The sequence below is a fragment of the Oxyura jamaicensis genome, chromosome 3 (assembly GCF_011077185.1).
Source record: "Oxyura jamaicensis isolate SHBP4307 breed ruddy duck chromosome 3, BPBGC_Ojam_1.0, whole genome shotgun sequence".
NCBI lineage: Eukaryota > Metazoa > Chordata > Aves > Anseriformes > Anatidae > Oxyura > Oxyura jamaicensis.
The window spans coordinates 54,574,149-54,600,521 of NC_048895.1; the positions used below are offsets into that span (position 1 = coordinate 54,574,149).

General features: G+C 40.2%; 1 protein-coding gene across 3 annotated transcripts in view; it reads left to right on the forward strand.

Moving 5' to 3' along the window:
• Nucleotides 1-8,795, forward strand: part of ARID1B (AT-rich interaction domain 1B) — a 323,165-nt gene extending 314,370 nt beyond the window's left edge. For 2 of the 3 annotated variants that reach the window (XM_035322603.1, XM_035322602.1), the window contains exons 19-21: nt 1,823-2,612; nt 3,539-3,669; nt 5,688-7,397. In XM_035322603.1, the coding sequence (XP_035178494.1) occupies nt 1,823-2,612; nt 3,539-3,669; nt 5,688-7,397 (2,631 nt within the window). Of the gene's footprint in view, nt 1-1,822; nt 2,613-3,538; nt 3,670-5,687 lie in introns of all 3 variants that reach the window. The other variant, XM_035322604.1, reaches the window with a different exon arrangement.
• The last annotated feature ends 17,578 nt before the right edge of the window (nt 8,796-26,373 follow it).

Below are 26,373 nucleotides of genomic sequence, written 5' to 3' on the forward strand. Positions count from 1 at the left end.
TTTAGCGTTCAAGAAGAATGTGAAAAATGGCCCTTTCAAAGCCTTTTCTACAGCGTGAAGGCTGGGGAATGACTAGGAAGGAGGCGCTTGGAGCATGAACCCCTGGGGCTAATGAAGCACTTTGAGCCAGTTTTTTCAATTCTTGTATGAATGCTTGTAGCCTGAGAGTTATTACACAGCAGGTGACCGGTGTTGGTGTCTTTTTGTCTGTTGCAAGATCTCACAATTCCACTTCCCCAGTGGAGAGAGGCACATTGTGTAGCCTCGGTCACCCCGCTGAACCTTTACACAGGAGGGGGAATTGAGGTGCATCACTGCCCTCAGCACTGGTTACCTTTAGGCATAAAGCAGGATGCACTTGCCACTGTAGTTGCCACTACATAGACAAGAGCACTGAACAGCTTTTATTAAGGTACGTGCTTCATTCCCAAGTGTCTGCTTTAAGCATTCTGAGTCACTCTGGTAAAGCAAACACCTTCTTAGGTGTGGCAACTTCCAAGTCAGTTCTCCATGTGTGAGTTGGCCCAAAGTGTGGAATTTGCCACAGCAAGTAGCTTACGCAAGGCTGAAAAGGCTATTCTCAAATAGCCAGAGAGCTCTACAGCAAGTTAAAAAAAATAAAAAATGCTTTCAAGCAATGCAGCAGTTGCGTTTTTATGTGCACCAAAGTTGGAAGATGAGTTTATGAATCCCAGAGCTGTTTTAACTGACCCTTATTGCATACATACTGAATTTTATCTATATGTAGATATAGATACCAGGGGAGCCATAACTTCGAATTTACCATAGATCATATATTCAAAAATTGCCCGTTTAATTCAAATGCTGCATTTGGTGTGGTTTGAACTGTGCAACAAACTCCCAAAGGATTCAAGGACCCCTGCAAACTTTACCACCCTCCCCTCAAACTGCAACATCTTTTTTTTTTGTCCTGCTGTCTTAAATACAGAGAAACTTGTATCATTTAAGAACAACTCGGCTCCCCCCACGGTGTAACAGCTTACCTCACACAACATTCCCCAGTTGAGAGGGTGAGAAACAAAGACGGAATAAACCATGGGTGGCAGCTGTTAGTTACATTGCTTCATTCATCACTGATCAGCAGTGTAAGAACCTGCAGAAACTAGAGTAGAATGTTTGGATGTGACCAGTTTTTAAAATAATCTCACATTAAATTAAATGCACTTAGGATGATTTGGGAAGGAGGGCTGGTTGCTCAAGCAGGACCGTGTTCCCAGGAATTACGCAGAATAACAAATGAAGGAGAATGTTTTCTCCTAATAGTATAGATACTGTGTGTAGCTTATGCTCTACAATAATACCCGGTGTTCAGACATACATGCTTGCAGCATATCCTGTTATTTTAAGAGTTCATTCAGTGCTTGTCCCTTGAAACGATTAAGTCATTGAGTGGTTTTGATATGTTTTTTTTAATTTGTCTTCTTAGCAGACTAAGCATACAAAAAGAGTGAAAATATCTTAGTTGGTGAGGATTGCTGCCTTTTTATGCATGTCTTAAATGGCCAATGGAATTTTATCTGACAGAGGAAAGGAAGGGGAAAGGAGGAAAACAAGAGCAAGCATAAGAAAATTCAGCCCAAGGATAAGTTTCCTGTCAATGTTAAGTTATAAATGCAGCACAACAGAGGCTTAAAAAGAAAGCCCTCTACCAAGCCTAACTATAGCACTGTGTGCCTGACTGGAATCAGCATGATCCTTCCGGAACGAGGAGCCTTCAGCTTTTTAAATGAGCTTCCAGACGATCTATTTGATTGTGTATGGAATAGAAGTGACAAATCTTTCCTTTATTTTTTTTTTCCAGAACTACAAGCGACACATGGATGGCATGTATGGGCCCCCAGCCAAGCGCCATGAAGGGGATATGTACAACATGCAGTACGGCAACCAGCAACAGGAAATGTATAACCAGTACAGCAATGCTTACACTGGGCCTGACAGGAGGCCCATGCAGGGACAGTATCCTTATCCATATAACAGGGAGAGGATGCAGGGCCCAGGGCAAATGCAGCAGCATGGAATACCTCCCCAGATGATTGGTGGCCCCATGCAGTCGTCATCCTCCAGCGAAGGTCCTCAGCAGAACATGTGGCCAACACGAAACGATATGCCTTACCCTTACCAGAACAGGCAAGGTCCAGGAGGCCCTGCACAGGCCCCGCCGTATCCAGGGATGAATCGCACTGATGATATGATGGTACCTGACCAGAGGATAAACCACGAGAGTCAGTGGCCTTCTCATGTCAACCAACGTCAGCCTTCTTATATGTCATCCTCAGCCTCCATGCAGCCTATCACTAGACCTCCTCAGTCATCCTACCAGACGCCACCCTCTATGCCAAATCACATCTCTAGAGCTCCAAGTCCAGCATCCTTCCAGCGCTCTTTGGAAAACCGTATGTCTCCAAGCAAGTCTCCTTTCCTACCCTCCATGAAGATGCAAAAGGTTATACCCACAGTTCCGGTGTCACAGGTCACAGGACCTCCACCCCAACCACCACCGATTAGGCGAGAAATTACCTTCCCCCCAGGCTCTGTAGAAGCATCGCAACCAGTCTTAAAACCAAGACGAAAGATTACCTCAAAAGATATTGGTAAGCATGAAAACAAAAGCCAAATACCGAAACAGGCTGGGAAAAAAGGACTTTGATTTTTATTTTATTTATTTTTTGTTTTTATTTATTTTATTTATTTATTTATTTATTTATTATTTATTTGTTTTTATTTTAAACCTATTTTGACAAATAGTTACCGTTGGTAACTACTATGTGATAATGTTCAATAAAAATGTAATAACATATGCATCAGGAGGATGATACCTAAAACTCACCCCAGCAAATCTGACCTGGAATGAAATCAGTTTTTAATATAGAGACCAGGAGTGTCAAAAAATGCACATTTGCATCAAAAATGAAGCTTCTCTCAGACTTCCAAAGGTTATGTGTTGAAAGTTCCATCGGAATGTCTGTTAAATCACCAGTGCAACATTTCTACATTCTTATCGCATGGAAGCTCACAGCAGAGCTAATGCTGTTCTGTTGTGTACTAACAGTGTCTGCCTTCCTTGAGTGGCCCATTTATTCATTCCATATTATTTGTCTTTTTTTTTTTCCTCCCCATATTCTTTCCCAAGTATCTACTTATCTTGAATTCCTCTTACATTTCACACATTCAAGTTCTCATAGTTCAAATTCCCCTACTCGTGAAAGAGTATTCTATTTGTATTTATGGATTGTTTGTTTTGGTCAACTTCTCAAAAGTTTGTAAGATGATTTCATCTTCAGCAAAGTAGGAAGAATGGCCCTGTTAAGATATTCTTAAGAATTAAGTCTAAGCAGCAGTTATAGAAAAACAGAATGAAGCTCAATGGTGAAACCAGGGTTTTAAACAAGCAATGTTTCGGTAACTGTTTCATTTGTATTTTGCGTCCTCAGAATATCGCAGCTTGTTCTTTCAAAACATATTAGCACTCTGGGAGTATGCACTAATACTGTTTTATTTTTATCCTTTCTTTCTCCAGTAACTCCTGAGGCCTGGAGAGTGATGATGTCTCTTAAATCTGGTCTTTTGGCTGAAAGTACCTGGGCGCTAGACACTATTAATATTCTTCTGTATGATGACAGCACTGTTGCTACTTTCAACCTCTCTCAGGTAGGTGGGAAAGGAATAGACCTCTCAGCCTTACAAGGAGAGCAAGTACCAATACAATACATATAAAAATGCTGAAGTCTCTTAAAATTGATCATAATTAACATAAAAATGAATATTGCAAAAAATCTATTTGTGATTATTGGTAACAGTGAGCAACGAAACATGCTTGAAGGTGGAATAGGAGAAAGAAGCTTAGAAGGGAGGGTATCTCATGTAGAAAGGGACACATAGGAGTCTAAGAATTTTATCACTGGCAGAAGACTAATGTGTAAATTCACATTTGTTGTAGCTCAAGGACAATCCTAGAAAACAGCAATATGGTAGTAATCTTGTGGTGTTTCCAGAAAAAATGTATTGCAGAACAATGTTAAATGTACTTGAGACTGCCTTTCCATCACTAGTTGTCTGACTCAGTAGTCCTGTACTAAGGCTGTAAGATATTCTTAATCACATATTTTTTGTTTCATTTCTTCTTCCAGTAAATTAAGTTTGTACAGAAATTTCAGATTTATAAGATGATTTAAAGGCTAAAACCCACTGTTTGTCCACAGGACACAAGTAACATGCAATTTAACGGTGTATGCTTTTGCCTCACTACCTCCCAGCATTTTTGAGCCCTGCTCTACCCATTGGCCTGTTAGGTGGTGGTAATAGAGGGTATGCTGGTAATGCACATAATCTAAAATTTGTACAAATTAAATATTCAGTTGCTCTGATCCATTCATTCCTTGGTTACTAATAGTGTAACTCATCATTTTTTAAATATAATGACCTTTTTTTTTAAAACACAGACACAGATGGTACATTTCATCCCACCTAACTTTAGAACAAGGGATATCTATAGCATGATTCATGTCATCCTAAAGTAGAGATCTAAAATAGGTCAGATGAATCATACCCTAGAAATGGCCTCTAAAAGATCACGGACTATAAAAGGAATCTAGACAATTAGGTTAGGTGTGTAACTGTTGCAGGTGTTTGGAGTTAAGCGAGGCGAATCTCATCTGAATTCTCTCTGTTAGAGATTGCATTAATGCACCTTGTGCAAATTACACAGAATACCAGATTATTTTAGATTTTGGGGGGGTTACCTTTGCCTCGAACACAATTTCCAATGGCAGTCAGGACTCTTTAAGATGACTGATCATTTCTGCAGTTCATAAGGATTTGTTTGTTCTTAATTCTTTGGGGGTTTTGGCAGTGGTTAGAGAATTCAGAATGGACAAAAGGATACATTTTGCTGAACACCTATTAGTCTACAATTAAAATAACCATTAGAAGGCAGACAATCAGGCTGAATATATCATAACAGTAAAGAATTTTTAATAATAAAGGCACTGAGGATAATTAGTACCAAGTCCAACTACTGCCTTTCCATGAGAAAATGATTACAAGTTAATTAAGAGGATTAAAGCTAAATGAAAACTGTTTCTGAAGGATGACTTACAGCACCAGGCTCCAATAACAATTTTAAAATACTGCCAGGCAAAAAGAGAACCATTCCAGTAGAGGTGGGATGTTAATCTAGGATGTTAGTTCCTTGAGCCCGAACTGCAGATTCCTACAGAACAGTTGGTTTTAGAGACTCAGAGGCAAAGGAGAAGAATCGTCAACTTCAGGATTCGAATAAAAGTACAATTCAGAAAAGCAGAGCAAGTTTGAAACTTCAGTACTCTGAACAGACAATAAAGAATACTAGGCACTTCCCAGGGGACAGAACAGCTAGGCTAGGTGTCTACTGCAGCTTAAAGGAGGCATATGAATAGAAGTATTGTACTTTCATAGCTCTTACAGCTTAAGCAATTGGAGCCATGATAGTCTGACATTATATACAGATCGGACAGAAACTAAAAGAATTCCCTTTGATTAACTTCTGCCATACAGGGCCTAGTCAAGAGTCCACAGCAGGAGGAGGGAAATATTCACAGATGTATGCTTTGGTGTTCCTAGTAAAATTCCATGCAGTCAAAAATATTTATCTGTTTTTGTTTGTTTGTTTGTTTTTCTTCTCCCCTTAGTTGTCTGGATTTCTAGAGCTTTTAGTAGAATATTTTAGAAAATGCCTGATTGACATTTTTGGAATCCTTATGGAATATGAAGTGGGAGATCCAGGTCACAAAGCACTTGATCACAAAGCAGCCAAGAAAGATGATAGCCAGTCCTTGGCAGAGGATACTGGAAAAGAGGAGAACGACGAATGTATTGACTGTTTTGATGAAGAGGAGGAGGAGGGGGATGATGAAAAGGTAGAAGAAGAAAAAAGCATTGTTTTTTCCACTCCTGGTGCCATTGCTGATCCAAGCGAGAGGCCAAAACAAGCCAGTAAATTTGACAAGCTGCCAATAAAGATTGTAAAGAAAAATAATCTATTTGTTGTTGACCGATCTGACAAACTTGGACGCGTTCAGGAATTTGATAGTGGACTTCTCCACTGGCAGCTTGGTGGTGGTGACACAACTGAGCATATCCAGACTCACTTTGAAAGCAAGATGGAGATTCCTCCACGCAGGAAAGCCCCTCCTCCCTTGAACTCTCCAAGCAAAAAGAAGGACCTCGAGGGGAAAGGTGAATCTGAGGAACAGCAAGAAAAAAGTATAACAGCAACCATTGACGATGTCCTCTCAGCCCGGCCAGGAGCATTGCCTGAAGACTCAAACTCTGGTTCCCAAACAGAGAGCAGTAAATTTCCCTTTGGGATCCATCAAGCCAAAAGCCACCGGAATATTAAACTGCTAGAGGATGAGCCAAGGAGCCGGGATGAGACTCCTCTATGCACCATAACTCACTGGCAAGACTCCTTGGCCAAACGCTGCATCTGTGTGTCAAATATCGTCCGTAGCTTGTCTTTTGTGCCTGGCAATGACACCGAAATGTCCAAACATCCAGGCTTGGTGCTGATCCTGGGAAAATTGATCCTTCTTCATCATGAGCATCCAGAAAGAAAGCGAGCGCCGCAGACTTACGAGAAGGAGGAAGAGGAGGACAAAGGGGTGGCCTGCAGCAAGGATGAGTGGTGGTGGGACTGCCTCGAGGTCTTGAGGGATAATACATTGGTCACATTAGCCAACATTTCTGGGCAGCTAGACTTGTCTGCTTACACAGAAAGCATCTGTTTGCCAATTTTGGATGGCTTGCTGCACTGGATGGTGTGCCCATCTGCGGAGGCACAGGATCCTTTTCCAACCGTGGGGCCCAACTCAGTTCTTTCGCCTCAGAGACTTGTGCTGGAGACCCTGTGTAAGCTCAGTATCCAGGACAATAACGTGGACCTTATCTTGGCCACCCCCCCATTCAGTCGTCAGGAGAAACTCTACGCTACTTTAGTTAGGTACGTTGGGGATCGCAAAAACCCAGTCTGCCGAGAAATGTCCATGGCGCTCTTATCGAACCTTGCCCAGGGGGACACATTAGCAGCAAGGGCAATAGCTGTGCAGAAGGGAAGCATCGGAAACTTGATAAGCTTCCTGGAGGATGGGGTCACCATGGCCCAGTACCAGCAGAGCCAGCATAACCTCATGCACATGCAGCCTCCGCCTCTGGAGCCACCTAGCGTAGACATGATGTGCAGGGCAGCCAAGGCCTTGCTGGCCATGGCTAGAGTGGACGAGAACCGCTCAGAGTTCCTTTTGCACGAGGGTCGTTTGCTGGATATCTCAATATCTGCTGTCCTGAACTCTCTGGTTGCATCTGTCATCTGTGATGTACTTTTTCAGATTGGGCAGTTATGACATAAGTGAGAAGCCAAGCATGTGTGAGTGGAGATTAGAGGGTCACATATAACTGGCTGTTTTCTGTTCTTGTTTATCCAATGTAGGAAGAAGGAAAAAAAAAAAAAAGAATCTTTGCTCCTCTGCCCCATTCACTATTTACCAATTGGGAATTAAAGAAATTATTAATTTGAACAGTTATGAAATTAATATTTGCTGTCTATGTGTATAAGTACATCTTTTTATTTTATTTTTTTTAACCAAAGTTGCTGTCTAGTACATTCAAAGGTCACACTTTTTTTTTTCCATAGATTATCCTTTTCAATGTTCTTTTCCATGTTTGTATTGCATATTTTTTGGGAAGCGAACTAGTGACTTTTTAAAAAAAATGTTATGGCAAACCATTGTATGATGGAAAAAAATCTCACCACTTTGAAACGAAAAGGTGAAAAATAACCAACATACCAAGTTCCTGTGTGTTTTATTTTTTCAAATAAGGAAAAAATAATAAAAAAAAAAACTTGTATACCATCACCCAAAGCTCTGTGCAATAGAAGATTCTAGTGATGTAGGTGTAGGGGATCAAGGAGGGTGTCAGTCAGTAGTCAAAATACAAAACGACATGGGTTTCTCCTCAAGAGAAATGGTTACATTAGGCTAGGAGCAAAACAAAACAAAAAATTCAAGTTAAAAGATTTTTAATCAAAACCTGATGATAAACATCAATTGCTTCCTCACCAGAACTGTCTTGTCTACATCTGCTTTTTTTTTTTTTTTTGACCTTCCACAATGACAGTTCTTCACGATTCCTTTAATCATTTTTTAAAATATTTTTTTATTGCCTAAGGGCCGTGATGTATATAGAAGTTGTACATTAAACATACCCTCATTTTTTTTTTTTTTTTAGTACAAAGTTTTTAGTTTCTTTTTCATGATGTGGTATCTACAAAGTGATAGTAGAATTATTTTTTCTTTCATTTGGGCCATATCTCCAAAAAATAATAAAATAAAAAAAAAGAAAAAAGAAAAAACCCAACACAGAAAACCAACAACTGAGGGTAATGTACAAGTTTCTGTATGTATAAAGTCATGCTCTATTTCGGGAGAGCAGCCGATCACAATTTGCTTTATAAATCAAGGTGTGGAAATGGTTACGTATGGATTGATTTAAGAAAATGGTTACCAGTCTACAGACAAAAAAATATATACAGGAAAAAAAGGAAGAAACACAACTTCAAAGATTTTTCAGTGACAAGAATCTGCATTTGTATTTCAAGATAATGTAGTTAAAAAAGAAAAAACTTGATGTAAATTCCTCCTTTTCCTCTGGCTTAATGAATTTCATTTATTCAGTATAAAATCTTTATATGTTCCACATGTTAAGAATAAATGTACATTAAATCTTGTTAAGCACTGTGATGGGTGTTCTTGAATAATGTTCTAGTTGCAATGTGGGATATCGGAAAGCAGACTAATTGCAAGAAAGAGCAATAATGATTATTCTCTTTCCCCTCCTTTATTATTATGACCTTCAGAAATATTACTCTGCTGTTCAAGTATTCTAGCAACTTGCTCTCATTTTAGAAAAACCTCAAATCACAGAGAAGTGTTTCTAATTATTATTTATAAAACCACGGAGCCTCAAAGGGAAGACATGGCTGGCAAGTAGTCCTGACCATGCAGGTATCCAGTCTCAGTGCCGCGTTTGGGAGGGGCTGAAGACGGATGTTAGAAACAGTGACAGAAGATTTTGTTAAAGCAATAACCAACTTGAAGAAAATGATCTGTATTCACTACCTGTAATTCTCTCTGTTGGTTAAAGGTGCAAATACCCCAGTGATGTGGGTATTTAGAATAAACACCCCCCCACTTCTCGATACTGTATGTGTCATTGCATACTTACATGGCCTCTCATCCTGGGATTCCCCCGGTGAAGTGGATCAGGCTTCAATAGCGCACATCCATCGCTGCAGTTGGTGGGAGATGGCCATTTCAGTCTCAGGAACTATCTGGTTTCCACTCTCACCTGGTGATACCTTGTTGCTGAATATTGTTCAAGCACTAATTTTTGCTGTTTCATCTTGGATCATTGACTTTGTTAGTGTGATCATAAAAAGCTAATAATAATCAATTTGTCCAGAATTGCCTCATAATTACACTGTTAGTGGACATCCTCCTCCCCCCTCCAATCACAGTGCGGAGGTAGTTGAAAATTACATCCCCCTTTGGCTTACTGCCCATCTTGTTCATATGGATTGCTGTAACATTAATAAATGTAAGAAAATTTCAGAGACAGGTAAAGTATATACAATTATGAGCCAAGTTTGAAACGTGACTCCCTAGAGTCACGAAAAGTAATTTCTCCTTCTAGGCTTTCTTATTCAGTAATCTCTCCACTCCCACATCGCCTGCTGCAGCGGTCTTTCTTTCTCTTGCGTAACAAAGCGTTCAGAAATAGGTGGTGAATTATAACCCACTTGTAACTCTTCATCACAGAAGGAGGCATATTTCAGGGATGATTTTTACAGCTTAATACTAGGCAGTGTAGAAGTAGTATCCCCAACTAAACCCATTTCTTACTAACATTTTACTGCTTGATATTACCCTGTGGATACAAGCAAGCTGTTAAACAAACCCTCTGCAGAGCAATACTCACCCCTTTCTTGTCAAGGACATCTTGAGCCTATTCTCTTTTCTCTTCAACATTCAGACCCAGAGTTCTCTGGGGGAAAAACCACACCTGTGGCAAAACACTTGTGAGCTGTCAGAGCCAGAGCTTTAATGTTATTCAGGACTGCTCTGAGCCTGGTTAAATAATGTGGTGGTGGGAAATAAAAGCCATCTAGCCAGCCAGCCACATGACGTCCATCTGTATGTAACATTGCTGCCACTTTTCCAGGTAGACCAAGGAGCAGAACTGCCTGGGGAACTGCAAGGCTGGAAAGGAAAGGTTAATAATACAGATGCTGCCTGAATGTGATTTACAGTAGTAACCGTAAATTATTTAAATCACTGGTTAATATTACAACACATTTATCAGACGAAAGGCAGAATGTAAGAACTCCTCTCTGTTGTCAATTTATGATTTCACGTCTCTTGCTAATGTTTTCTTAAGCCTTTGGAGAACTACTCATGAGACTTATGAACTTAGCATGTTCTGACTGAATCTTGAACAAGTCTGAGCTGCTGTTAGTATTGTTCCTACAAGAGCTATTTAGTTTTTCAGTTAAAAAAAAAAAAAAAAAAAAAAAAAAAAAAACACTGTTTTGTGTTGATGTGATCACATGCACAGTGTTGCAAAGCTCAGACTAGCGCTAACAAGAGGGTGTGATATTTGACGTTCTAAAACCATAACAAGTTGCTTAGGGGAAAGCAACCAATTAGTATTTTAGGCAATAATCAAACCCACAAGCATTTGACTGTATCAATAAGCCACCCATTGTTTGGCAGGACCAAGCAACTAATTGCTTATAGATTAAAATAGCAGCACTGAGATATGTGGAGTACCTGAATCTCACTGACCTTTAGAATCACATCAGGAGCTAAAAGATGACTATCCCTTTTGGCAGGAAAATATGTTTTTGTTTCTTATTAGCATAGGTCAGCTTGATGGATGGGCTTGATGATCTTGAAGGTCTTTTCCAATCTAAATGATTTTATGATTTCCTACAAAACCTTAAAAAAAAAAAAAAAAAAAAGGAAGGATATGGAAGAAAAATTCACCCACACTTAAAAGCCTTTGCACTTTCTCTTCCATCTTCTCTTGGTATTGGTGACTTCTGTGCTATATATCACTTCTGTGGGTCCATTATCTTTTTGCCGTGGATACCTCCAGAAGATTTAATTACACACAAATATTGTAGCAAAAGCATATGTTTGTCATTCACATGGAGGATTCACTTAGAACATTTTCACAGTGCATTTCAGAACAGACCTCTTACTTTACAATATGAAAATACTACTTAGTGACAGGGAATCGAGTGAAGCTGACATTTTTGACAAAAACACTTCCATCCAATAAAGGTCCAGCTGTTGCAGGGACAGGTGCAGGAGTTCATTTCAGCCTTTGCTTTAACCCTTTGTCACTGTGCTTCACTCAGCTGTTTCTGAAGCTGCTCTTCAATGTTACTGAAGGTAACAGAGAAGAAATCACTCCACACCTATTGCCCCAACATTGTAATAACATTGTTACGATCACAAAATTCAGTTTTTTCTTTATATTAAACAGGAGAATAGTCTCAGGTTATGAAACAAATTCTTCAGAGAGGGATGATGACTGCTATTTCTATCACCATCAGCGTGGTAATACCATATATGTGGAAACCACACACAAAACCACAAAGTAGTCCCTGCTGCAAGAAGTTTATGTACCAAGTCGTGAACAAGTAAATGCAGGTGGAGACAGATGGGATAAAATGGAAAAAAAAGCAACAGTAAACTGAAAATATGGGAACCACATACAGAGTGGAATTATAAAAAGCTAGAATATGGTCCCGTACCGTTTGCAAGGTTAATTTTCTTCAGGATAATTTGTGAAGTTCCTGGGGGCTCCCCCATTTCCTTTTTCTGATGAAATCTTACACCTCTCATGGCCAATGCCTTTCCCTCTATCCATCACAAATATATTTATAGGGATGCTTGAATCTGAATAAAAGAGCGAGAGAAGTACTGAGGGAGGAACGGGAGAAAAGACATGGCCACTTGGAGAAAGGGAGGCAGAATATGAAGACCAAGCTAAAAGAAAAGCATCCTACGTCCCTGCTGCATCACTCTGTTTTCACATTTGGGTCATTCCAAAGAAACATATAATTAAACCAAGCCAAGAGAATTTGGCATTTCCTTGGTGGTTGGGATAAAGAAGGAGGAAGTAAAAAGAGATTTTAAGAGGTGGGGGGAGGAAAGAAAGGGAAGGAAAATAAAGTATGAGCCACCACATGCAGGCTGGTAAATTTAATTTTTCCTTAATTATGTTTACCTTTCAAATCTCCAGGACAGCAGGAATGGGGAAGGATTAATATTGACTTTGTTGTTAAATTCATGCTCATTTGTTTATTTGTGCATCATCAGAAAAGGGTTTTCAAATCCTGGCCTTCTTTTCTGTAACCATCAGTAACTGGGTACACACATTTTGGACTGCTTACGAGATCTAACTAGCTACATGCCTAAATGACTTGGTTTGTGCTTCCAGTTATTTGTTCTAACAGAAATCTAAAATATTTCATTTCAGCACGGTTGTACAGTCTAAAAATATTTTTTACTTCACATTGTTTTTAACTGGCCTAAACTTATGAGATGAATGGGCAAGATCCTCATCCAATGCCTTCAGCAGTTACAACATCTTGCCCTGCATTTGTTAATTTACTCAGTCTGTCATTACTTCTAGTATATATTGCATTTCCATTAATTAAGGATAGTTATTTACATTAAAAGGGTGATGGGGTGGAATTGCCTAGCTAGCAGAGCAAATCCCAAATGGCTCAGGCATCTCTGTAATGTTTATTCAGGTCTGCAAAGAGACTCCTGAAGGACAAACATTCTGACTTCTGCTCCACTATGGAGTATGTTTAAAAGGCAAGTTTATATATAATCATGCCAGGAGAAAGATACATGATTATCTAACATGAAAAACTGTTAGACACATGCTAGGAAAAGCTTACTCCATGATGCAGTTCCACTCCACATGTAGCAGTTTGCTTCTCAGTTCTATATATACATCTGCAACTGGGAAGAACAAAGAAAAATAAATAAAACTAGTACATGTCTTACTGTCATTAGAATACAAAACTGCAAAACTACTAAATCTTAGAGAACTTGCAATGAAACAATGTTCTATTTGTTGTATCACTATGACTGAAGCTTACAATGGACTTCTTATAAAAGATTCTTTTTGGATTTTAGTTTTTATATGAAAGATGAAGCATTGTAGGAATGAGACACAGCAAGTGAGAAATATCAAATACAACAAGGCTTCAGCAGCAGAACCATCTCTATATATTGTTAGGAAAGATGGACTTTTATTAACATGCTATTCGTTATCAATATCCTGTAACCACCTACAGCATTCTATTCCCCATATTTCCACCCATTTTGTATAGCCATGCATGTTTCACTGGCATAGCTCCTAATAGAACAGGGCAGGAGAAAAAAAGTGCTTCTCTTTCCTTTTTTTTTTTTTTTTTTTTTTTTCCCTATCATTTACTCCCTAAGCCACTCACGTTGCTTTCTTCCCTTCCCCTAAGCATCAGTAACAAATACAGAATCCTGATTTTTAAGTTACTGAATTGCCTGGATTTTGTCTGTTATTGATACCTTTTGGTATATAGAGAGGTTTATTCATTGTGCTGGATTTTATAACCACTTCTTGAGACAGCAGTATCCCCCGAAGGTTCTTATCCTGAAGAAAAAAGTGACAACAATCGTTTGCCAGCCTTAACAGTGTGAAGGTGGTTGAGATCTGTCAAGGAGAGGTAAAGAAAAAAAAAGCTTCATCATACATCTTACATTTCTACACTTCTTCAAAAGATGGGTATGTTACTTATGGTAAGCATGAATAACCAACCTTTCCAGTCAGCAACTATAACCTCCTCAGCTTTTCTGTTATACAGGGTCTTTTGGGTAAATAGTTTTCTTTGAATGTCAATAAAACTGCCAGTTTAAAAGCACTTAGATGCATGACCAGTGTACCCTGTGAAAATAATATTATGGCCTCTGTGTCAGCTCAGCCACAGCTTATTCTGTGCCCTAAGTGGCTAGCATGTATTTATCAGCTTGGCATATTCCTGCCTTCCACAACATGCATACCTTGTCTAGGAAAGGAAAACCCCAGAACCAAGACATTGACTGGTAGACCATCAGCTGAGATATATTTCGTATGTACGGCATAAAGAGGAAAATATACCAATAAGTAATGTGTACATAAAGATCAATTTCGTTAAATACCTTCATTTATACAGTTAAGTCCAAACATGCTCTGAGCCACTGTGCCCATTTCTGCCAGTAAAAATGGTAATAATGCATAAATGCAGCTGGTGGCATTGTTTTGACCAAGAAAGCCACAGCTGCATGTACTCGCTACCTGAAGAGCTGAAGTCAGATTGAGCTTTCCTGTCCACGAGGGCCAGAATCCCCTGCTAGGCTGGGTCAGTCACCTCCTGGCGTGCTGGTCTGCACCAACAGCAGTGCTCGGATCATGCATGTGTAGTGAGCCCATCTGTGTACTCACACTGGGTCCCCACCCATGCTTGACTCCACTGGGGTAGGTTGTGATTCACTGCCATAACTGCTAACAGAGCACGGGTGCTCACACTGGGCATGTTTACCTGTGCCCTGCTTCTGTTGGTCTGCAGGTAGAACGTGTCTGTTCATAAAGCCAACTACTGTGGTATGTTCTGGCCTTAGTCCTGAAATAAATCTGGTGTATCATTTTCCCTGCCTTTGTACTCCAGAAGTTATATAGCCTAATGGAAGTCAATATTGGAATTTATTCACATGAACTGGGAAATAGCAGGAATCTTCTTTCATCAGCTTATTTTATCTTCAGCTGCAGTCAGGTGTGCTCTCCTGGCTGTGGCCTTGCCTGAGGAGGTTACCATCCCCAGCCTGCAAACTCTCCGGGAGCTGGTTGATCTGATTTACCCCCCAGAGCATCCCAATACCTAGCGTAAGAGAGAGCTGACAGGCACTGCACCTTCATCCTGACTGCACAAAGTGCTGCACAGCTTCTTGCCCCAGGTACAAGCAGGCAAGGTGATGCTAGTATGATAGACTCATGCTGAAAAGGTGCCACAAAATATACTGATAAATCGTGATCTAAGGAGATCACACAACTCCCATTAAATTCTTCTAATGCTGGCAGTCTAACCTGCCCTGTTAGGTTGGTTGTCAATGTCTGGGCCTGTCATTTGTGAAACTACTGCCTACTACAAGAACAGGAGGAAGGCTTCTCATTGCCCTTCCACCCTGGGCCCGGCAGCAGCCGGTGGGCCAGCCACCACACGGGTGGCACAGCACCCAGAAGGCCACGGCTGCGCTCTTGGACAGCGGGGCCATCACGGAGCAGGCACGGAAGGAAGCTGGTAATCCCCTTATTTGTATAAAGTCGACATTTCCTCTCCAGCAGCAGCACTCCGTGCCTCAGGGCTGAAAGCTGTAGGGATCCTTGGAGGGAGGGTTGTTCCCTACTTTCACTTTTTAATTCTTTGTTAGCTTTCCTCCCCATATCAGTGACACGGGCGATGACAAGGATGCCCAGCAAGATGGCTCCCCTTGGCCACACACACCAGGACTGCTTCCCACCGGAGTGGAGCAGCCCCCCTGTGCTCCTCACGGCCTGCCCCGTACCTTCAGCCCACCTTCCAGAACCTTCTGCTTGCCTCCACAGTGGCCTTCGTGTGGGGCGAACCGAGTGGCGGTCCCACACACTGCCCACCCAGGGCCCCTCAGGGAGCAGGGGCACCCACATGATGCCCAGGACAGTTTTCTTTCTGGGGAGCCTTTATTTCACACAGCACAGCCTGTGTTTCCCCCTCAAGCCTGTGTTTCAACTGCACTCAAACCTGTAATTCAATTACCATAAGCTTAAATTCATTGTTTAAAATGGTACTCGGGCTTAATGCTTTTTCAATACATCTTTGTTATTTGAAATCAATTCATAAAACTCTTTACATGTACTATTTAAATTAACTTTAATTCAAAGTCTTAGCAGAATCAATATTTAGCAGGTTTCAGCAAGCTGTCCAACTCTATTTACATAGGGAAAATATTGCTGCTGCTGCTGCTGCTGCTGCTGCTGCGTCTGAGGCAGGAGCGGCCACCACAGCCTCCAGGGGCTGTCGGCCCCAGGGGCTCAACACAGCACAGTGCAGGTGTTGCACAGCCCTGATCCCGCTCTTTAATCAAATTTCATCAGCTGAATAATGTTGGTGATTTCCTGGCAAGTCAATTTTATTCCATTTTATTTTCTTCAGAAAAGGATCAAGTTGAGGGCAATGTTTGTTCAGAGCAACTCAAAATGGGGAGGCGGGTATAAAAGCTTATGTATAGCTTTGAATTATTATTATTTGTTTTCTTTCATGAGAATGTGTTTGTGTAAGAACTCTGTTTATGACCAAAGCTTTTTTCATCAGCCTTTGGTAACCCAGCAATTAACAAACTATATCAAACTTAAGCTTGTTCAAGTTCAGCTTGTTCTAATTAAAAAAAAAAAAAAAAAGGCTCCTAATGAAAGAAATATGAGTAGTAGCCATTCACTGAAATAACCATTTTATCATACTTAATCTCTTAAAAGCTGCAGTCCTCACCTCCTCTTTGTAAGTATCTGATAATACATAACATTTTAAGACACTTTCACCTGCATGGTGATGTATTATAGACACACCCCTTCATTCCCTTCATTTTCATAGAATCAAAAGTTGATGGAAATATCTCCTGTTGTTGTGAAACTCTTTGGCTGACATGAAAAAGCAAGTGGTAGCATTTATTGTACAACACTCGAGATCAAACAGTGATTTTGCTATAGTAAATTATGAAAAATGCAAGGAGAACAACCACCTGAAGACAAATTTTCATTTTCTAATGAGCTGTGAGGCAGTGGTTTTTAGTAAAATTAGTATTAGCATTATCAGCTGCAGACAAGTCAAAGTTTAAAATACATGATATTACTGTACCTTCAAATTTTTGAACATTTTGGGGTATTTCAGTACTGTTTTGAAAATAATCAAATTAATAGTGATTCATTCCCCCTTTAACCATATAGTAACAAATGAAGTGCAATATTTTGACATTTCTATGGCTCAAGGCACTGTGTGGCTGCAGAGCAGGATACTTTTTTACTAGAAACACAATGTAGTCGCAGCAACATACAACAAATAAAGTGATGGGAATTTGCTAAGTAAATAAATCAAACCTGCCTGAAATAGCAAAGGTCTCTGTAAAGACTCAGATCTAAGTCTAGATGAAAAAGCATATACTGACTGCTTTCCATCCGAACATCTTTCTCCACAACATAATTTGAGAGGGTATGAAATGGTATGTATCAGTCTTTACACCTCCCATGGAAGTTCTGCTTAGATGCACCCTTTTGACCACAGGGCTCTGTATGGACTGCCCTTCCTTATAATCCTCTTTGTGAGGCATAAAAATGTTTGCAGCACTCTGAGCTTCTCCCTAACTCTTCCCATCTTTAGCCTGAAGGAAGGTTGACGAGTTTAAAGGACCTCAGGGCACAAACTGGTCTGTGGCTTGCCAACTGCAAATCACTCTGCCTGGGTTTGCCCTTACAACGTTCTTCCATTGTTAAAATAGAAGTATTAACTGAAACCATCCTTGCATGACACTCACCCTGGAAGTTGTGGGTTCTTTGGACTTTGAATCAGATAATGCATCCATCATGTTAAGAGAACTCCTCTGTATTTCATTAATTTGTCATGAAGTAAGAGAAGGCTGAATCAATCAAACTTCTCAGAACAACAGTAAGTGGAAATAACAACACAGTTTGCAGTGCAGAGATTTCAGTAACTGAGAGTCTTATAACTAGAAGAAAAGACTATATATATGATTCTAACTTTATTTCTTATATTCCAGAGAGTATTCTCCAGTTTTGAAGCAAGCCTTGAATAAAGGTAGGAAGCTGTTTTGTTAAGACACAGGTTGCAAGGCTTTTTCTAATTTTGAAACACTGATAAATAAAAAATGTGTTGCTTCAGCACTGAATAGTAACAGGTAATGTGTCTATAATACAATTGCAACACTGATATTTAATGTTATGCAGAAAGACGGGAAGTGAATCAAAATAATAATGTAAGCTATTTTGTCCACAATGAAGATTCAAATGTATTAAACATGATCAAAACAAAACATTAAATTCAGCTGGTTTGTTCTGAATTTTTCCCCTCATAAAAAATATTAGAAAGCAGAAAATTATTTCTATGATTCTACAAAACTTATCAATTGTGGTGAAAGTTCAGTCCCTGATTGAGAAAACACAAACCTTAACCACCCCCCCCACCACCAAAAAAAAAAGAAAAAGAAAAAGAAAAATGTGTTGACTTGATCTCACTAAGGATAGGAGTAACAGAAGGAAGTAAAGAGAATGTCATGGAGAAGCTTACTAAAATCTCTGCTATCACTACTCCCTAAGCAGTGATAAATGTTACTTCAAGCAAAGAAAAGGCAAGTGAACATTACAGCAGCCTGGATGGAGCTAAGCACACTATTGCCAAGGCATCACCATTTTTCTAGGAGTTCCTTGTCAGCTGTATGCGCTGTACAAGCCACGTTAGCATAGCAGGTAACCAGCTGTACCTTGGCTTCACCTGGTTACAGCGCTGGGGAATTCAGAGCTTTACAGTTTCCTGCTGGCAGACGCACTCTGTCTCAGTGGCACATAAACTTGGGTCTGGCCTGCCATAGATTTCAGTCTAGCTGACATGTAGCCATAAAGTTAATTAATAGCCTCTGATTCTGCTGAAGTTATGCTGAAATATGCAACACGCCATTACAGAGCTTCTGATTTCCCACTGCCACCTCAGGTAGGCCATGGGAATTCACCTTCACAGCCAGTGTTTGCACAGAAATTGCTGCACACCCACATCTGGTGCTGGGCTGGGAGCTGCAGGGAGGCAGCCACCCGCTGGCTCGTTCACCTGTGGGTGCCTGCAGAGCCCACTGGGCACGGGAGGGGTGCATCCTGACCCTGTTTTATACACCTGTCACATATGGTGGGTAGTTTTTTTCTGAAAGGTTGGTTGCCCTGTTCCACTTGGAATTAAACTTGGCACCTTTGGCGAGGTGTTGCTGCATTCATCATAAGGAAAAGATCCTGGCTGATTATCCTTAACATGCTGACCAGCCCAAGACTTTCACAGATGCTGATCCTATTCTAGAAAGCTCTTCTAAGCGATGCCATTCATTCCCACCTTATAAGAGACAGCTACTTAGCAAAATGACAAAAAGCCAGACTAAGGTCCCATCTACATTATCGTGTGTTGTGAGAATATTTGCCACACCAGGCAAGTGAAGGGATTAAAGTAATTTCACCCACAGTCAGTCTGTGTCTTCAAAGAAATAGAAATGATTTGGAGATATAGAAAGGGGCCTGAAGTAAGGAAGACCAAAAAAGTACCACTGTGACAGTTGGTTGCAGACTCAGGAGCCAACTCAGGACAGCATCAAGAACATACTGAAGTCATACACCTGTAAGATGAATTCAGGCAGATTTTTGAAGTTCAGTGTATGCTTAAAAACTTAGCAAATTTGATTAACATGCAGAAACTTAAAAAAATATTTCCTGGCACTTTTGTGCTCTCTTTCTGCCCATGGGAAACAGCTGTGGACATTGGACACCTTTAGATACCCTGGCTTCAGAAAGCATTTCCCTAATTCCTGAAGCTTTTAAATGATGTGACATAATGAAACAACAAAGTTATGTCAATTTGGCTTTGTTGTGTTTCTTGTTATTGTTGTTGTTGTTGTTGCTTTGGTTTTTATTTTTATTTTTTCACTTGCTGTTTCTGTTCTTTTAGCAGACTTTAGAGTAACTATCTAAAGTGTAAAAATTAGCACTCTCGACATGGATTTCTTACTTCTGGCATCTTACTTGTAACTTATTTTAATTGAAATTCAAACAAGTACAATCTTAGTTTGATAAACTGAAACCACACAAAATACTACCAAAATGAAGGGGAAAAAAAAAAAATCTTTGAACCTCAACAGAGAGGTGAGAACCTGACATTCGTTTTGTCTTTAGTTTGAAAAAAGTCTCTTTAAAAGGAGAAAAGAATGTCAAAGGAAACTTAAGTCCAACAGGCTTTTAATTTCTTTACAGCATAAAAATAAAGTTTTCAAACTTTCTTTGTTCTCAGCTAAGTAATACACGGCATTTGTTTAAATAACTAAATGTATAAACAATAAACGTTTTGTAAGTCTTATTCTGAAATAGTGTCACTGAAGGAAACCCTTTGAAGTGTGAATAGTCCCCCCCATGGCCTTCTCCCCCCAGATCTTCTTCAGATCTTGCAGAACACTTTGCTGATTCCCAAGAGACACTTTTGGTCTATTGAAGATTCTAGCTAAAGTAAATAAAGATGTTTAAATGCTTTAACTGAGTTTCTGGGGAAGCACTAAATTAAACTTGTACATCTTTCACTTTTCCAGACTTTCACTGCTCTGTTATTTAAGCTTCAAAGTTCAATTCACTGAAGAACTATTCATAATTTATAGCTCAGCTGAGTATCTCTTTCCCGTATTTAAGTTTAGTTCTCAGGCAAGAATAAGAGACAGATGTTTTGAGCAGAGAGTACATGGATGTATTCCTTGTGAAAACCACCCTGAGTGGAGGTGCTCAAGGCTGACCTTGTTACCTGGTTAGTGGCCTTCTCCTCTGAAAAGATCATTTGGAGAATCTGAAGGGTGTTTGGCCCTATTGGAAGGTCAGCCACTTGAAAACATTTCCTATTTGGTATCTTTATTTAAAAAAAAAAAAAAAAAAAAAAAAAACTTCCCTTCCTGGCGATCTAGTCCCAGTATTTATCCACAGACCGAGTCACTTCATAGGTGTTATTGGGTTACCCAATAAGCACACTTCAAGTCATAACAGAAAAGAGTCACTCTGTGGACTCAAAGTAAATTCTTGCATCTTTTTTTCCCCTGGATTTCCTGAATCTATCAGCTGTATGACAACATGGGAATGGGGCACGGCGGAGGAAGGAGGTTATGAGATGCGAACTCCTGTTGTTCAGGAGGTAGGTTCCGATCATAAAGTTCTCGATTCTTGCTGGTAGGGCAGATGCCTGCGTAAAGCCCCATTTGAGTTAATGGGATTCTGTATCGGTCGATGAACCTGCATTTGTACATCAATATCATGAGATCAGAGTCTGACATTTCTCCTTGGAAAAAGATACTCTGGGCTATTAAACACCCTCAGCTACCCAGGCCCAATGACCTGTGCTTTCTAGTACTCATGCAAGTACCAGCAAGCTGAGCTTTATTATATGCTGGATTAGAAATAATTAAAAAGAGCAAGAAAATGATTTTTATTTAAAAGTGTCAATTTAGGAAGGCTTTTAAAATAGTGTTTATAGGATAGAGCAAATGCATAGCATGTTAACATTACTGATTAGTTTAAAACATTGAGTACAATAATCCATTATTTTAATTAGTTTTCCAAATCGCTGGCAAATATAACAGGGAGATGCTATCTGTGGGGAGGTAAATGCTTCCTTGTAATTGTTTTGGATTTTGCTCTAACCTTTAATGAATTTATTCTTGCAATGACAAGAACATCATTTTTATTCCCGCACTTACGTTAAGGGGAGTTCACATAAAAGAACGAGACATCTGGGAACTCGGCAGAGTTGTGCTTTGACAAATGACCTCACTGGCCGTGTTGACAAACACTGGCTGCACTGACAGATGACCGAACCGCAGATGTTGGTGTTGCGGACAGCTCTGATTTAAGCCATCGCTACCCACAAACTGCCTGTTGCTGCCCCTTTCCTGTGCTGTGCCATTGCCGCTGCCCTGCTGGGGATCTGCTTGTGCGAGCTCTCCCTCATCTGCTTCGAATAAAATGAGACAGGAAAAGTCACACTGCATATTTCAGCTGTTGACACTAGCCTGGCTGATTTTGCCTGGATCAGGTGATCCGAGCTCTCATGCAAACTACTGCAGCAGCAGAATGGTAGCGATTCTTCCCAACTGGGAAGTTGAGGTGCCTCAGTGATGCCTCATGCCTTCCTGAGGCTAGGGTCTGTGTGTGTGTCTGAGCTTACTGTGTAACCTGCAGGCATTCTTCTTCGGGAGGGTAGGCAGGGTTTTCCTGCCAAGGACACGAGGGTCCAGGTAACTCAGAGGAGAAAGAGGCCTGGGTGAGAGAAGTTTGTGCGTCACCTGTGGAGGGAGAATGATGAATCATGAAAGGGGCAGTGGGTCAGTGGAGGTGGGGAAGTGTGCACTGGCATCTTGATCTGAGACCAGAGGACATTCTCTTCCATATACCACCACATCACGTGCATTGCAATGTGGTGCTTCCTCTGGTGATCGATACTTTGATCCACCAAGCAGATTCACCCAATGCATAGGGTAACAGAAAAGGAGAGAGAGAGTGTGGTACTGTGCAAGCACACGCTCTCCCGCAGCAGTGCACCACTTCCCATCCTGTTCTGTGACTGGGGGCACTGGTTGCATCACCCTTACAGACCACAGCGCCTTCTCGTGTGTGTTGGAAGATGTGAGAAAGGAAGCAAGATACATGAAAGTGAGTGGCAGAGGGAAGTCAGTCCCTGAGACTGCCTGGGCTTCATTGTGAAAGTGTTCGTAAGCAAGGAGTACTTTGCTCTGAAAATAAATGCTGAAATTGCCTTGTGTTATGCAAAATGGTGATAGTGTAGTATGCAATGGTCTTAATGCCATCCACTGAAATCTGTGCTAAGTTTCCCAGTGGCTGCTCAGTGATAAAGCAAATGATGCAGGGAAGTCTTTTGATATTCATTTGTGCATTCACACAAGCACCAAATGAAAGCCAGCTATTCCAAGGATTTTTTCTGTTTAAATAGAGTATTATAATTTTAGGGGGTTTATTTTTGTTGTTGTTGTTGTTTTCGGTGTGTTTTTTTCTTTAGATATATTCTCAAAAATCACAGATTTTCATTGGTAAATAGTTTTCTCATGCTTGGTTATGGATATTACCCTGCAGGTTTCAGAGAGATGGGGATTGGGAGGGGGAAAGAGAAAGAGAGAGACACAATTTCTGTCTGGGGAAGAGAAGAGTAAATTTAAGATACCAGACATGGGACACAGTTAATATGACCAAGGAGAAATGGATAGGAGAATAAAGTGATCATGCTGGCCCTGTAGGTTTTGCCCTGTATTAAATCTCTGGATCTCCGTCTTTTTCCTATGCTGTTTAGTGCAAGGTCAATGATTATTAAAGCACTGTGTCTGATTTTCCTGCTTGGTCCCCCCATTCTCCTCTCAGCTGCTGCTCTCTGAACTCTGTTCAGTTCCAGCCTTCTGCCTACCCTGTTTATCCAGCTCGTGTTTCCATGCCTATAGGTGATTTCTGCCCCTCACAGATGGCACGCAGAGAGTAGAATTTGTCTTTCCTATTCTTGCTTACTCATGTCTTTGTTCAGGCCTTCTGACAATGCTTTAGAACAAATAGTAATAGTATAGATCATTACAAATCTTGAAAACAAAGCATGTCAGAAATTAAATCAATGCAAATTGTCTTTCTGTGGGAATAACTCTTCTCACCCCAAAGCCATTTTCAGCTTTTCTTTGTATTTATTGATTTCTTCCTTCCACCATTACTTTGTCCTGTCATAATGTCCTGTTACTCTTGAATGGTGTTTTTGGCTTAATTTAGGACAGTATTCGGAGAGTCTGAATGCAGATAACTGCATCTATACATGGATGTACCACATTTCACATATGGTACCAGAGAGTAAAGCTTATTCCTGAGACGGCTCACTGTGGTGTGTTACAGAGTGTACTACATGAAAATACATCTTCCTTTACTTCTTGCAAACTGGGTCAGTATTAGGGGCTTGTAATAGAGCAATTATTTCAGTGTGGTGTTAATTTCCTTCATGTTACAGGTTCTGTAGGACAGAGGGGCAAGGATCAATGTCTTGATACTGTACAGTAAAATGCAATGTGCAGCTTGGGTAGGTTTAAATAATAAAGGACAATCCTTCCCTGGCTTTCTCCCAGACTAACTATAACTGGTCTGTATCCATAGTCATGTGTATCTTCTTATGTGTATCATCCTTATGCTGACAGAAGTACTCATCTTCTTGGTTCACTAACCTTAATAATATGCAAGGAGACATTTGGAAACATAAGTGCGTTTCTAAGCATACATAGCATATCATTACTCTGAAACTGATTTCACAGAGCATTCATAATGTGTGGTATCACAAATGCTCCAGTGAGACAGTGTTAGAAAAGAAAAGAGGTTTTGCATTGACATCAGTTTGAGGAGAAATGGGAGTCACAGGAATGGAAAAGCAATAAGAAAACAAGAAGGATGAGCTTAGAGACTGCAGATAGATAAGCCTTATGAAAGGTTGGATGGAGAATATAGTGCTTTCTCTCATGTGAAGGAATAATCTGAAAGCAGCCTTTAGACCTTCAGAGATATCAAATGCACAGGCAGTAGTCAATAGGAAATGGGAATTTGCTGGCTAGTATTACAAAAATTCACTACTTTCTGTTTAAATAAGGTCCAGAAGAGCTCTGATCACAAACCACTCTCTCAAGGCAGGAGGAACAAGCAAGGGAGGGACATGTCACTTCCAAACAGTCCCTGATTCAGTACTCCCTGAATGTGAAGAACTGAAACACTGTCTGAAGAATGTGTGGCTCCTGTTGTTTCATTTGCACACTGCTCAGGTCTCAAATCTATTAACACAGCTCCAGGAAATCTTGAATTTCAAATGTCTGACTGCACTGAGCTTTGCACTTGACTAATCAAGTCAAACATTGTCTGCTAATCAGATTTACAGGTGTGAACCTGTCAGCATGTGGGGATAGGCCACGTAAACATGCAGAGAGATTCAGATAGCTGCCCAGCAGTATCTGAAATTACAGCCTGACCAAGAGCGCTGAGTACTGGATTCCTAAGTTTCAAGCACACTGATACAGAGATTGAGAGAATTACCCACATTTTCTTCCACATCCTATGCTTCAGATAACTGGTATTTTAAAAAGCCCGTTCCTTGAAATAAATGAATATATATATGAATATCTTCCAGCAGTTCATATTCTTGGATAATCTACTTTGAAATAATATGTTCAAAATCGGAGGCAAAAACAAGGAACTATTGGCAAAGAAAGAAAAGGTTATTGGGGATTAAAAATGGAAAAGCTATGAAAGAAGTGTCCCTCTGGGATAAACTTCCCCTTGTAGTGTTTACACACAGACATATTACCTACACAGATACTAACTGGTGTTTGGGGGTTTTACAGATAACCTGGGAGTTACATGTGTGACGGTATGATAAACTGATTTCCATCTAGATATTTCCATTCTTCACTTTCTAACTGCATCTCACAAAAACAAGTGTTTTTCTGCAAACAGAACTCATTTTGGTTATGTGCTTTTGATGCTTAATCAGAGTTTGGCCGAGCAATGATGCAATCGTACAAAAATACATTGTAAAACCTTCTGAAAGCAAATCAAGGCATATTTAAAGTACTTACAGAAGCATCCATAGACAGTGTAAAGTGAAGTACACCAATTCAGAGTCCATTTATAGTTGCCTTTGGTTATACTAGATGTTCAAACATATGTTTTAATAACTACATATAATTAAATATCTCATACATTGTGTGGGGTCATTGTTGCCTTCTTACTCCATATACATCACAAGTCAGGATGCTGATCTAAGAGAAGCAACAGAAATGTAGTTTGATCTGTAAGCCACTGAAAAGTGTCCCCCTTTGTGAACAGAATGATTAGAAATGGTTCTGGGTAAAGCACATTTCTAGAAAATGTTCCTGAGTCTAGCTGTGATTCTCGATATCGACAAATCTTATGGGTGTGATAGAATAAAAGACACCTCCTCCATATTTATCAAAGCTGTGAAGAGTTTAACTATTCTGTGTCTACAATCACTGTTTTAGTTTTTTATCTCATTCTTTATAGCGTTGCTTTTCCCACAGTAAAAGGGAGTCTTTACTCTTAGAACTGCTGGCAATATTTAAAAATTGAGTTCTTGCAACATATGCTATCAGTAGTCCAGGAAGCTAACTACATATAGAGGCGAGTGCCTGCCAGCACAGAGATCAAGAGATAAAGATGGTCCAGGGTCAAAACGCATTCCCTTTGCCCTCTTTCTTCAAGTCTAGTTTACCACTGGCAGAGTCTGCAGTAGAACAGGGCACATCATCTTCAGAAAGGTTATTCTACTCCAAACTGCAACATTTGAGCATTACTGTCTTCAAGAATAGCTTAAACAGAGCCTGTGCTTTGCTCTGTGACAACCTTTTATAGAGC